The sequence below is a fragment of the Periplaneta americana genome, chromosome 2, assembly GCF_040183065.1.
Source record: "Periplaneta americana isolate PAMFEO1 chromosome 2, P.americana_PAMFEO1_priV1, whole genome shotgun sequence".
Taxonomy (NCBI): Eukaryota; Metazoa; Arthropoda; class Insecta; order Blattodea; family Blattidae; genus Periplaneta; species Periplaneta americana.
In genome coordinates, this window is record NC_091118.1 from 151,059,558 (window position 1) to 151,073,417 (window position 13,860).

At 32.7% G+C, this 13,860-nt stretch overlaps 1 protein-coding gene across 1 annotated transcript in view; it reads right to left on the minus strand.

Moving 5' to 3' along the window:
* The window catches only part of pb (homeobox proposcipedia), a 379,624-nt gene extending 366,576 nt beyond the window's left edge, over positions 1–13,048 (minus strand). The window contains exon 1 of the mRNA XM_069818696.1: positions 11,354–13,048. Within this exon, the coding sequence (XP_069674797.1) occupies positions 11,354–11,837 (484 nt within the window). The 5' untranslated portion in view covers positions 11,838–13,048. The remainder of the gene's footprint in view (positions 1–11,353) is intronic.
* Positions 13,049–13,860: the final 812 nt, after the last annotated feature.

Consider the following 13,860-nt stretch of genomic DNA (forward strand, 5'->3'; position numbering starts at 1 on the left):
TAGTCTAATATAATATCAATCTTAAAACTAGAATTGACTGAACAACTCCAAAAAGTATTGCATGATAATAACAGTTAAATTCATAGTTTTAAATGCAAATTTCAAAATTATTCAGGAGCAAACGACCTACAACATACAAAAGCTGTTATTCGCTAAGTAATTACGAAATTGTATTTAGATATGTCAACATTTATTTTTAACAAGTGAAGCGAAGCGCACGGGTATGGCTAATAAGAAAATAAAATTCTTAAAAACATAATAGACCTACATTAATAATATTTATCGCCGCTACCAAGTAAGTTATATAAAATAATTCAGACTTATCTGCTTGCATCGGCACTCAGTATGAAACCCAGTAGTCTTAGTGAAATGTACTGAAATCCGTTACAAAAAACAGTTGAACGGAAATAACAGAATTAATATTTATAAAAAAATTAAAATTATTTATTTAAATAGCCTACTTCATCTACGTACAACAAATATCACAAGAATTACAAAGGATCAAATGCCGGTCCCAATGGTTCGAATAAAATTTACAGAAAACAGTGTCAATGCTTGTTGCATTCACACACGTGTTTAATTATAGGCATACCGAACCTGATGTATTTTGCGTAGTGTAAGCAATGTTAATATTCAGTTAATTTCCATTTGAAAATATATGCTTAAACATACAATACATTTATAGTTAAATGCAATTTGTAATTCGATGTTCATCATTCAGTAATTTCGCAATTATCATTCTAATAATAAACAAATATACAGTAGTACCACTGAAATATTAGCTGATACAAAAAGTGATAGACAATTAGTATAATTTTTATAGGCCTATATTTAACATTTATATTTAGATTGATTACTTCCTGATGCTCAACGTCATACTTTTATCGTAAATTTCTTTTGAAAATGAGTTAGATGTTTAGAAAATATTGAGGATTTTGAATGTCACAAGTATTAGTTTGTCTAAGACTCTGTCACACTTATTTTCTACCTGACATCCTATACGATGAAATTACCTTGTTAATGGTCAACATGGTTCATTTTCTCTAGTAAAAACATAAAAAACTGATACCGAAATGTTAGCGAGAATATAAATATCAAAATTATTAGTAAAAAGGACAGTGTGGAACAAGTAAAGAAATTAAATTTCTGGTATGTAACCTATCACATATTCACAATCCATACAAAAGGAACAAAATAGAGAAGTTCGACTTTATAAATGGTGTAATGAGATCTCTACAAAATTAAACGCGGAGTAGGTTATATTTCTGCCTGTAATGAGATTTTATAAAGTAATATCAGTCCCGAAACTGTTGTACGTAAGTGAAACTTTGGTGAAGACGAAAGACAAAAATATAATCCGGAGATATGAAACGAAGCTTTTAAGCAATAGGACTATAGAAGATCATATAAAATGGATCACAGGATATCTAAATAACAATAGAATAAGGATATCTCGCGTATATCGCAAGAATATAACTTAGTAAGACCGTCAAAAACATTAAAAAAAGCTACAAGTCAATTGATAGCACCAGCACATAAATTTAAAGGAAAATTGAGCCGTGTAGACGTAATTCGCTATATATTAAGATAAGCCTAATGTGTGAAATTTATTGATGGTGACGATGGAGACGACAAATATCTATAATTTGAGCGCGAATCAAGTCCATAGCCTGTCTTCCATGCAGCATTAAATCTGACAGCGCAGGCCACTTCGTAGCCCACGCCACGGTCTTAAAGTAACCACAGATAAATTTAAGTCTATATTACTTAGGATTATATTATTTCATCAATGAACGAGAGAATGACTATGTAATTTCTTGTTAAGTGAACAGAATAGAAAGTATTGCATATCTTTATAGAAGACGAGGATTATCATGTTTTAAGCAATGGTATTATCATGGGTAAAATCATTATTTGCAAGCGTGTCTCACGTAAATTTATCTGAAGGTAGTGGAAGACTCTCGTGATATTTAATAAGAATATTTCGCGAATAGAGTAATACATAAATAGGCCTAATGAAATAAAGATAATAACGTATTACATTATTCGGTAAGATATTTTATTTACATATATATAAAAATACTTCCATAGCGATCTCCTTAGTATTTTAACTGTATTTGAACAACAGAAAAAACGGAATAATAGATTATATTAATTTTATTATAAACACAATTAATTTTAAAACGATGGAAACTTAATTAAATATAAAATCATAGAAGTGGCATTCCGTAAAAGTAAATGTATAAGGTGCAGGTTTACTTGATGCTGGGTAAATCGATATTGATCGATTATTTCTGAGTTCATTTATAATTATGTTGTGGTGTTCCTCATCGATTTGTGGAAACAACTGCGAATTATCAGCGACAAAACGAAAGTGTCAGTATAATATCGAAAATATTACAGTTATAAATGGAACTGACTGGTTTAAATTCAACATATTCTATTGGTGAATTAGTGAGCTAAATGAGCGAAATAATCAATAGGATGTAATAGCCTACAGTTCTCAAGAAATTGCAGGCTAACGCTCCGAAATAGCCTATTTACATTTGTTGTATTAACTCGTTTTAATAAGATTCCAGATGTGAGTGTAAAGCGAAATACTGAATTAATTTCACTGATATGAACAGAATGTCTGAAAATAACTGTAAATAGGCCTATGCTGTTAAATTAATATCAATTCATTTCTTCAATTTTATCTTGTTTCGGTTTCAAAGGACAGTAATTCTGATAATTTTTATGTGAATTTAATATTAACTTACTATTTGAAAACATTTAAATTACCGCTGTGAAACTGCGAGAGGTTATAAATATTCACAAATTAGAGGAGTGAGCTAGGTTATAAAATTTATACAGACTGCAAGTAATAAATGATTAAGGATTTTCCAGTATTTTTAACTTAAAAAGTAAATCTTAGGCCTATCTCTGAAAATGTTTGTAAGTAAAAGTACATATTGTGTCTTGCATAAATGCGAAAGTATGCATGGAAATTATTTCATACCGTAATATGCGTTTCCACATACTATAAACTATAAATAACATCGTCTAGAAGTATAAATACATAATTAATTTTCAAAGAATACAACTTTCTTTTAAATTCAATCAAGTTCTATGAAACAGACATAAATTCTGCTCTAGCGATTGATTACACAGTTTTGTTCTTTCTATTCTATCAGATCCGTCGAATACGTAATTCCGACAACATTGGAACTGGCTGAAATGTATTTAAAACATAAAAATATGTTGAAAATTAGATAATTTTGTATAAAAATGTGTTGGAATATAATTTTGTGCTGTAAATGATTTCACGTGCAGGACCAATGTCTTCATTCAAATTTAAGAAAAATGTGATTACGATGAATGGTTATAAAACAACTGTTTGTAGTAAATAAATATAATTTCTGTGGCAGAATTGAAGGAAATTTCTAGATCATTGTAGAATGAGTTGCCATTTTTTATATTTTGCCGTTGAGATGGAACTTTGCTTCGTTGTCATCATCACTAACCATTATGGTAAAGAGATGTTTAGTAATAATAATAATGGTAGGTAATAATAATAATAATAATAATAATAATGATAATGATAATAATAATTTAATGTGTGAATAACAAAGTGAAAATAATATAAAGAGTTACTCATAAAACTGCACAATCAGTGAGCAAAAGCAGTTCCAAGTTGTTTATGATTGAAAAGCCGTTTTAATATTAGTGAATGAATTTTATTATTTATATTAAAATGTTTTACTATGTGTGACTTTAAGTCCTTGTTTTATTTTATTTGTATGTTTATACATATTTACGAAGTTTTATTATTCTGTAATGTAACACTTTCAACAGAAATGGAAATGAAATTTGTAATAAGTTTGAATTTTGAGTGAAATGTAAAAATGATCTAAGCCTAATTATTACTAACTGAATTATACAATTTCATATATTCTTTAAAGTTAGTTTAATTAAAATTGTACTGAATATATAACTATTTCTTTATATTAATATTTGTGACATTTTAGTGCATTTGGAGTAAATAACTTGACAGTTTCTGTCCAGATATTGGCAATATAAGCTACGAATCGTTTTAGCTATCATAAATCGCGGTAGTTCGGACTGATGGTGTCTGAGAAAAGTCGCATGTTATATGGCTATTGTACAGAAAAGATGGAGATCCCTCCACTAAGAACCTACCTATATTATGGACTTCATTTTTCTGGCCAACAGAAAAAGGATGGGAGCAAAAGAGAGGAAGGTCCATGAGGGTGGATGAATTATGATCGCCCGTAACGCAAACTGCCGGCCCGACATGGACCGGCACCCAGCGGCCTCTATACGAGCAAATACCCGCAATCACCACTGCTGTAATTTTATTACGACACGATTTTACTACAGATAGGCTATTGCGTTCATTGCGATGGATTTAGTAAATTGAATGAAATGAAATACTAATATTTCTTTTTAGGTTTACGTAGAAATATGCCTACAGTGAGATTGATAAAACCACAAAAAATCATTTTACGTATACATTTTCAGTTTTGTCATTATAAAAATTTTAATAAGCGTATTTATACTTAATATAATAGACATAACTGAACTCATATTTTACTACCGTTATGAATGAAACACATATTTGGCCTATTCAAATGTATTATAATAAGATATAATTTTAATCGTAAAATATCACCACCATTATCATTATCATCATGATTAGTTTAAATTTAGATTCATTTGAGCATGTTCCTATGTCTCAGTGTACTCTTGACTTGACCATTGTTGTTCAGGTCTTTCTCTACCTCGATGCCCATAGATTGGTACTGGAATCTTTCTTCGGCAAACTAGTCGTAAAGTTATTTCGAATTATTTTATTATTATATTTTCTTTAAACGTTATATTTCAACAAAGCATACAGTAACTTTGTTTTTCTCCTACGGATTAATTTCATTCATGTTCAGGTATAAGTAGCGTAATATTTTAAATCTGAAATGAAATGTAAGTTATATTATAAAAGCTGCATTTGACGAATTGTTAGTTTTTAAAAGTATAAATTGTTTACTTTGCAAACAGCATTTACTCATTTTATACTGCTATATTTATTCCATAATAATAATAATAATAATAATAATAATAATAATAATAATAATAATAATAATAATAATAATAATTTTTGAGTTTTAATATTGATATTGATAAATGGAATTCTTTTGTAGTTAAACATAAAATAATCAATGCATTTTATAACACACACATAATACGTTTTCCGAAATAAAATATGTACTTCACCGAATAAGTTGCTGCATAGTTTTCTGTTTAATCAACGAAATGAAGATAAATGGCTTCATAATTTAATCTCTGTTACAAATAATATTAAATTATATTTTATTCCTCCATCTGAAGTAGTAACATTAATACATTGTTTCCGGTACTAACCCGACTAGAATTAAAGACAAATGATGCTATAGAATAACATATCAGTATTGTAGTTTTATCAAATGCAAGTGCAGTTAGTTATGATAATTTTGTATTACATTTTAATTTTTTTTAAATATTATAGATAGGCCTATTATTATTATTATTATTATTATTATTATTATTATTATTATTATTATTATTATTATTATTGTAAAACACATTTTTAATGCTGCAGATTCGTTGTCAGTAGGCCTGCTTGTTTGTGTTACGAACAAACATTCGATATCAAGGAATAATGTACCAAAATGAATATTTGGTACTAGTTTATTGTTATAACTTATAGAAATTATTTATTTTTACATTAAAGATGTGAATACAATAGCAATCATAATAATGGTAGGGATGCAAAGTTTTAATTTTTAAATTTACTACTTCCTGGACAGTACATGTGAATTAAATCGTTTCTTTACAATCATTAATACCGGTAGTCTATTATAGTCTTTAATAGCCTATTAGTTGACATTTAGCTACAGTGTTATAATTAATCATTAATTGGTATTAGTTTTATCGATACTTTTGGTATATAAAAAGGAATCGGTCTTCTGTCGCGAAACATAAGTATAATTAAAACAAATCCCATATTTGAGGAAAATGCTGAATTATTTAATGATATTGCTCAGTTTGTTGAAATTAATCCAATCTCAGTTCATGTTCTCTCAAGCAATGTAAATTTCGACTACTAATATTCTAGTGTAGGAACGTAAAATAGCATAATAATATTCTAGTTGTATTTTAAAAGGACTCTACTTGAATGCAGATAACTGCACGGTTTACAGTTGTCAGCTTTTAAGGTAAATACATTTATAGGCTAAATATCGTATGGATAATTGACACTCTCAAGTCTTCTGCTCTTGTGCTATAATTATAAGCTAAATTGTAATTTTACATAGAGAATTTTGATAAACTTTTTACAATTTCGCAAGAAATTTCATATGGCATTATAAATGTTATTCATCATCATTAGTATTTTTCTCTAGTTTACCAGTTAGCCTACTGGTTATATTATGATGTTGGTTAGAATGTAAATGATAAAGATTTTTAATAATATTAATAATAATAATAATAATAATAATAATAATACATGTCCAGTGAACACTACTTTCAACATCCATTCCGAATAGGCAAGTAGAGACTTTTTTTAATTATTTATAGTCGCTTTGATATCTGGGTCATATCGCGACTAGAGTGGAGATTTGTGATAGAGTTTCCGTACACAGTCATGTCCAGTGGACCCAACGTGTATTCCGAACAGGAAAGTAGAGGCTTATATTCTTTCAAGAGGGACTGAATGTGTGCCGTTCTCTATCTTATTCCGTACTGTTTTAAGTGATGATTTTGCGCCAAGCTAACCACATGATTAGAGAGTACTGATACTTCAGAATATCTCGTGGAAGTTCAGAATAGCTATAAGTTGGAGTGACCAGCCAAATGATAAATTCTCGAAGATCGTCATCATCGTCATCTCATCAACATCACCATAGAAGACCTCTTTACGATATTTGCCCATATATCTGAACTACGTGGAAAGGTTTTCATATATAACTATTGAAAATATGGAGGATTACTGATTTCACTTGAAAGTAATAAACTAGAAGCGCAGAACACAATATTACTTTTCTAAGAAACAAAAAAGATTGTTATAACGTCGGTCCATTAGGGCCCTATTCATAGACATTCTTGGCGCGGGCTTTCGGTGGATGATCAGCGAACTAAGGTTTTTTGTATTCATAAACCAGTGTTAGCGATATGATATGATATGATATGATTCCTGTTTAGCACGCTCGTAGTGCGGGCTAGCGAAATGTCTATGAATAGCACCCTTAGTGTTTAAAATAGACCTACCAGAAATAAAGTTAGTTTTCCTGTTATGACGTGCAGTGTATTCCCATTGCTATCATTTAGAAATCAGAGTGATTATTTTCTTTATGGGAAAAGTTACAGTAGTGCCATATAATAGTTATGTTATAGTGTGTAAAGTATTTTAATTGCCTTTCGCGAACCATTATATTTTAAAGAAACTAATAGAAATATGTTTCAACTGTGTGTTAGTATAGCTTAATATTTTTGGTAGGCTACTTAATTTAGCATTTACTCGAATTCCTTCCTAGAATATAACGAAATATTAAAAAGTAGTTACTGTCCATAGTTCGGTAAGATTGTTTTAGAATAATAATGGAGCCCTGGTAGAATATGAATAGTTTAGAATAAGAAAGAATATGTATAATTTTTCTTCATAGTAGTTCGGTTATCATATTTCGAGTATCACATTTCTTCATTGTGTTAAAAGATCTGCCGAATAAATTTGCTATTTTAAAATAACGCTGTCAGTTTTCTGAAATGTTCTTGTAGCTCTCAATTTTTTTTCGGTTCTCTAATTTGAAGATTGTAGTAAAAATTTCATTTCAAACTCTATACTACTAACATTTTAATTTTAATTGAAAAATATTTGCCAATATTTACTATTATTATTATTATTATTATTATTATTATTATTATTATTATTATTATCATCATCATCATCATCATCATCATCATCATCATCATAATTGTTACTCTGTTGTTATAGTTTGAATATCATTGTTACAGTAACCAGTTCATAAAGATGGACGCTTGAGTTGTCCACTCCCTTCAGAATACGATTAGTGAAACTCCTCTTGTCATCTATGAATTTTGAAACTTCATTCATTAAGAAAATTAATAATAATAATAATAATAATAATAATAATAATAATAATAATAATGCTCCATTAAAAAATATATTATAAGGCCAGTTAACTTTATTCAATTTATAGGCCCTGCTTTCATAATAGTTAATTAAATCATAAGTAATATTTCTAAATCTTGAATCGAACGTTTCTACTTGTGAGACGTCCAATTATATAACGCATGTCAATCCTAAAGCGATTCCCAAAATTTGGGAGACATTGGTATTGAAATAATTTTCAAAATATCGGACAATGTTAAAATGAATTAAATAGTACGAATTCTTTACAAATTTGGAAGTAATAAAATAAAATATTGAAAACATTTATATAGTGACACTTAGATTGATGAGAAAAACACGGGAGAGTGGACAAAAGGGGTTATATTTGCGAGATGGTGAGGAAAATGACTTGATTGATCTCATATTGGCTGTGGTAGGGTGGTAAATATTCTGTGGGGAAGTGAGGGGTTAAGGGGGGGGTAAGTTGATAGATGAGGATGGAGTAGGACCTCGTGGCCGCAACCACCCTCTCTACCCCCTCAATAAGACAGATTGGGGGGGTCTGTGGTGAATGTGGGTTGCAAAACTTATAAGTAGGGCATATAAAGATACGTCAAGACATATCAACGATTGAGATTTGTGATATTTTCCGTTGACAATTATGGTCGCTCCCACACGTAGAATGTTGGTAGTGAACTTCAACAGTTCAGAACGCTCAATATAGTCACAGTATATTGATGATGTCCCCCATATTTCAAACCTTTATGACTATAAAGCTAGACGCCAGAGAATTATTGTGAAATATTTTGAAAGTAGATATCAGTCTCGATGATAAAAATGTTTTCAATAATTTTTTAATATTCATAATATTTAGTGTCTTCGTAGAAACAGTAATATAGACTAATTATTTCAGATCCATTTTTTGTTACTTTATTGAAAAAATTATCTTTCTTAAAAAATTTACAACAAAACTTAATGAAGGTAGTAAAAAGAGGTTTCATTTCAACGAAAATTGTAGTTAGTACATAAAATATAGACAAGTACAGAATTCGATTAAGAATAATATAATTTTAACATTCTTAATGTCTATTTGCTGACAGCTTATTTTGACAGATTTGTTTGGGTTATAAAGCAAATGTCAAGAATTTAATTCAATAATAATAATAATAATAATAATAATAATAATAATAATAATAATAATAATAATAATATCTATAGGAAAGAAGCCCAAGAGCAATTACATTTCTTTAGCTTATTTGTAACAGTACTTTCTGGTGTTCAGTTAATTCGACCATAGTCTATTTCGACAAAGTAGAGAGTATTTTGAAATCTATTTTTCCTTCCAATAAGTTCTCTGCAAGACGTAAGGAATTACAAAGTGTGACATGAAGTAGTTTTATATTAAGAAAAATTCGTGTAGCTGACGCGGAATATAGGCCTACATCGGCTTAATATTAATAGAAATTTAAAAATCTTAACAACCTAGTGATTAGAACAATTTGTTTGCGCTATAAAGTATGTATCAAGATTTTTATCTAATAATATATGAGTCAAGTTTAAAGGCGTTTACATCTTCTTAGCTTATTGCAACAGTACTTTTAAATGTTCTACAATTCAAATGTAGTATTATGTATTCCATGAGAGTAAAGATATACTATTTTAAAATATATTTCTCTTCGAAATAAGTTATAAAATAAATTAGTATATATTATATTCGGTTTTTGGTATTAATTTAGTCACAATACTTATCCTTTTCAATATTTTGACTTGTAGAAACGCGGTATATTTTTTATAGACTTGAAATATTTAATATAAGTTATGTCTTGTTAATGATATTTTAAAGTAATTTCTAAAACAACATTTTTAACAATAATTTTATATAGGCCTATCTTGTGTCTTAGATTTCTGAGCTGTATGAATATTTCTCAAACATAAATGGGTATTCAGTACCTGCTGTTTCTGACTTAGGAGTTCTAGTAAATTTACAATACAATTCTAAACAATGTTTTTTTTTTTCTCAGACACTAAAAGAAATGTAATATTGAAATTTGAACGTAATTATATTTGGTATGCCTTTATACCTGTATAAAATGTCTTTGTTGTGAATATGAAGTATAACCTACCTACTGATTATTTTTGAAGAGCTACGATATTTTGACCGTTGAAAGATAGTATAATCATCAGTCTTTTAATTGGATACCGGAACGAATGGTTGTAAAGGAATAAACTGTTCCTTATTCATTTTATTTAATTCACTTTTTAAGTCCGTACGATTTATGTACGTAATGAATGTTATATTGTTCTTAATCTCTAATTATAATATATTTGTGTTAATACAAATAATTTTAGTCTGTGTAGTTTTAAGTTATAGATCTATGTAAAATTATTTGCTGATAATTATGCTCAGACAAAAGATCTCCTTAAGTTGTAGATAAGAATTGTTTTCCACTCTAGTTGATAAATCCCCCCCCCCCAAGAAAAATTCTGTTTATTAATTTAATAAACAGACTGTATGAAAGATGGATTTAAATTATGACTATATCCGACAACAATATCGTATCAACATACCGATGTTAAATTGAACGCGTGATAGGAATAGTTTATTTTTCTTCATTGTCTCGAGTGTGCGGGTGCTCATACAGTAGGAACTACTAATAATTAACATCCTTTCCACTGACCTCTTCTTCTGACCATTATTTACGTCAACCGGTGATTAATTGAAGGTTCGAAGTAAAGAAAAAAGAACAATGTTAATTAATGTAAGTGTACGAAATTGGTGTTCAGCATTTCGTCAACTTAGTTACACCAGCATATACAATGCATGTTGTTAGATATTCCTTTTACGATGTGGGTGTCTGAAACGGAACTAGTTGAGGATGCTGAATATTGTTGCACCTGCTTTTAATTGTTTTCTTCTTTATGAACAAGTTGTTTATTAGTTGCCGCTGCTTTAATGCTTTGAATACAGTATCCAGAAGGATTATTTTTACAGATCCAGTAATGTTGCGATACTTTGTTTATACAGAAAACTGTCGTTTTTCTCTTGCAGTCTGGTGCAACTGAGAGAGATTTATTATTTTCTTGTGGATACGCGTGAACGTTATGATTGTTAACATAGCTAAGGTTCTTTAGATACTGCTAAAGGGGGTTGTTTTCGTCAAAGATTGAAAGATTTCCGACCTTTTATCTTACCTTGCTGATTGCTTTTCCGTGTAGTTTTCTTTTCCTTCATCCACGGATACTCCGTAACGTTGACTCCAGGCGGGGGTGGTTGTTGTCCAGGCGGGGGCTGTCCATGGGAATCCACCATCCCCTGGTAGGGCCCGGGCGGCGGGCTCAACGACCCCGGGGGTGGTGGATGCTGAAGTTCCCCCGTCAGGTGAGGCAAAGCAGTCATAAACTCGGCCATGGAAGGCTGGCTGTTGATGAAGCCCGTCTCTGCACTCGTGAGGCAGCCGTCCATGGGGTGGACCCCGTGCGGAGGTCCTCCGGCGGCGGCTGTGACGGCCGCCATCCAGAAACCGCCCCCGCCGCCTCCGCCTCCACCTCCACCACCACCCCCGCATCCGTCCACGGCCAGCACTGGTGTTGGCGGCCGCGTCTTCACGGTAACGAAGTCATCGTCGTCGTCTTCCGGGCCGAGGTGCTGCCCGCGGGATTGCTGCTTTCCACGCATCCGGGCGACTCTACCGCCTCTCCGGAAATGACGTAGCTACCGCCTCCAGCATTGTTGCTAAACACTCCTTAACTTCAACATTTGAGACTGGCATTGTCTTTTGCCTCACCGAGTTTTCTGCTCAATTGTAGAACAGTTTCCAGATACTTTTTTCACATATTAAGCATGAACTAAGAATTGACGCCCCCTGAGTGACATTGTACAGCAACAGTTTAGTACACATCATAAAACTCGACTGTGCATTTATTGACATTCACCACCGATTTGCACAATAACACTGTACTTCATATCTTAGTAGATAGCCTACAGATGTCATTACTGATATTTTAACACTTTCATCTTTACCATTTCGCGCTATCCAAGCCACAAGAAACTCTCTTAACCGTAAATTTTACATGCACACTGATGTCAATCGGTCTTACATGTCCTGAGGAGGAATTTTATATAACAAATTTACTTAACTTGAATTCTAAATCAGAAAACTAATGAAAGTTTATAAAGTTCTAATACATTTACAGCTATAAAACAAATGAACGTTGTGTTAAGGATACGTACTTTTTCCTCAAAACTTTGCAGTGTGATTCACTTTTCACACATCTCACTGTCAACTACTGATCGCTACAGTCTTTAAAAGTATTTCGCAACAGTCTTTTTTCACTGATCAAGTCACACACCACTGTTTACTACTGCTTTATGACAAGGAGTCACTTCTGCCAACAATGAAATAACCTCGTGACAGTCTGATACGTACAAAATGGCGGCTGAACACTTAAATTGTAAAGAAACTGAACTGCGAGATGTCCCGTCTGCGCCGCTGGATGTGGTCGCACTTGTTACGCACTGACACCACACCAAGTCACTGCGTGCACGCCCGCTGCCACGTTGCCTCTCTTGCGTCTTGGCAGACGTTTAACGATGACGTCGTCGTCGACAACCACTCACCGCGACCATGAAGGAGCGAGTAGAAAAGAATTGATAGCGAGCGAAAATCTGACCATTCCTTTCTTTTTATCCAAGAACCTCTATTCTCACATATATTCCTTCTTCGTTCCTCGTCGCACCGATTTTCTTTACTTCCCTTTGCTTTTCTGGTTTGATACGTTCATGTGGTTGGGTTTTGTTGTTGTCGGGCTTCTGGTTTGTTATCTGGTTTGTTGTTTCGTTCAATTTTTTTTACCCCTTCTGTTATAATTTTTTTGGATTCGTTTGTTGGAAGAGGAAGATGTCACGTGACGTTGCTGTCAACCAATGACAGACCGAGAAAAGACTGAGGAGGTATGATTCAACCCTCTCTTCTTGCTCGTAGTAACCATGTGAGTGAATGAGAGACAAGTCGGGCCGAGGGCAGACGTGAAGTGAGAGAGAGAGGGAGGGACGAGACAGGGAAGGGTAGGGAATAAGAGTGAGCGAGAGAAGCGCGGAGGGAGACGGCAATACAGTTTTGCTATATCTAACTATAGAAAGACAGAGAGCGAGTGCCGGAGGGAACGAGAGGGAGACTGAGGCGGTTTCTAAAGACCCCGAACCTCCGTCGATGTGATGGGTTTTCGGTGTGTTGGTGGGCAGCTTGTGCAGTGGGTTTGCCAGCATAGCGGTGTGAAGAGGGGATTCCCCCGTACAAAATGTGTGTGTGTGGAGAGTACTGCGGTGCGGGGAGGGGAGTGCTTCGCTCGGAGGAGGGGAACAGAAAAAGTTTAGAACGATAAAAATGAGGGGAGGTATGAAGACTGCCAAGAGAAGGTAATGTTAAAAATAACACAAGGATTAAGAAATCTGTTTATCTTATGTGATATTCAATAACGTGCGTGATTTTCCTGTGAGTTCTGCCGGACACAGCGCTCCGGCGTGTCGCTGGATGTTACACTTCCGATAACTCTGATCGAGCGCGTTCCATTTGCCAGACGCGCGTGTTGTCAAGTATCGGTCGGGGTTGTTACGGAAACTACAAGGGTGGGTTGACGGGGGTGAGGTGCGGTTGTTCACAACAGTTAGAAGTCCCGATACCTTGTGTCATGCTTCTTCA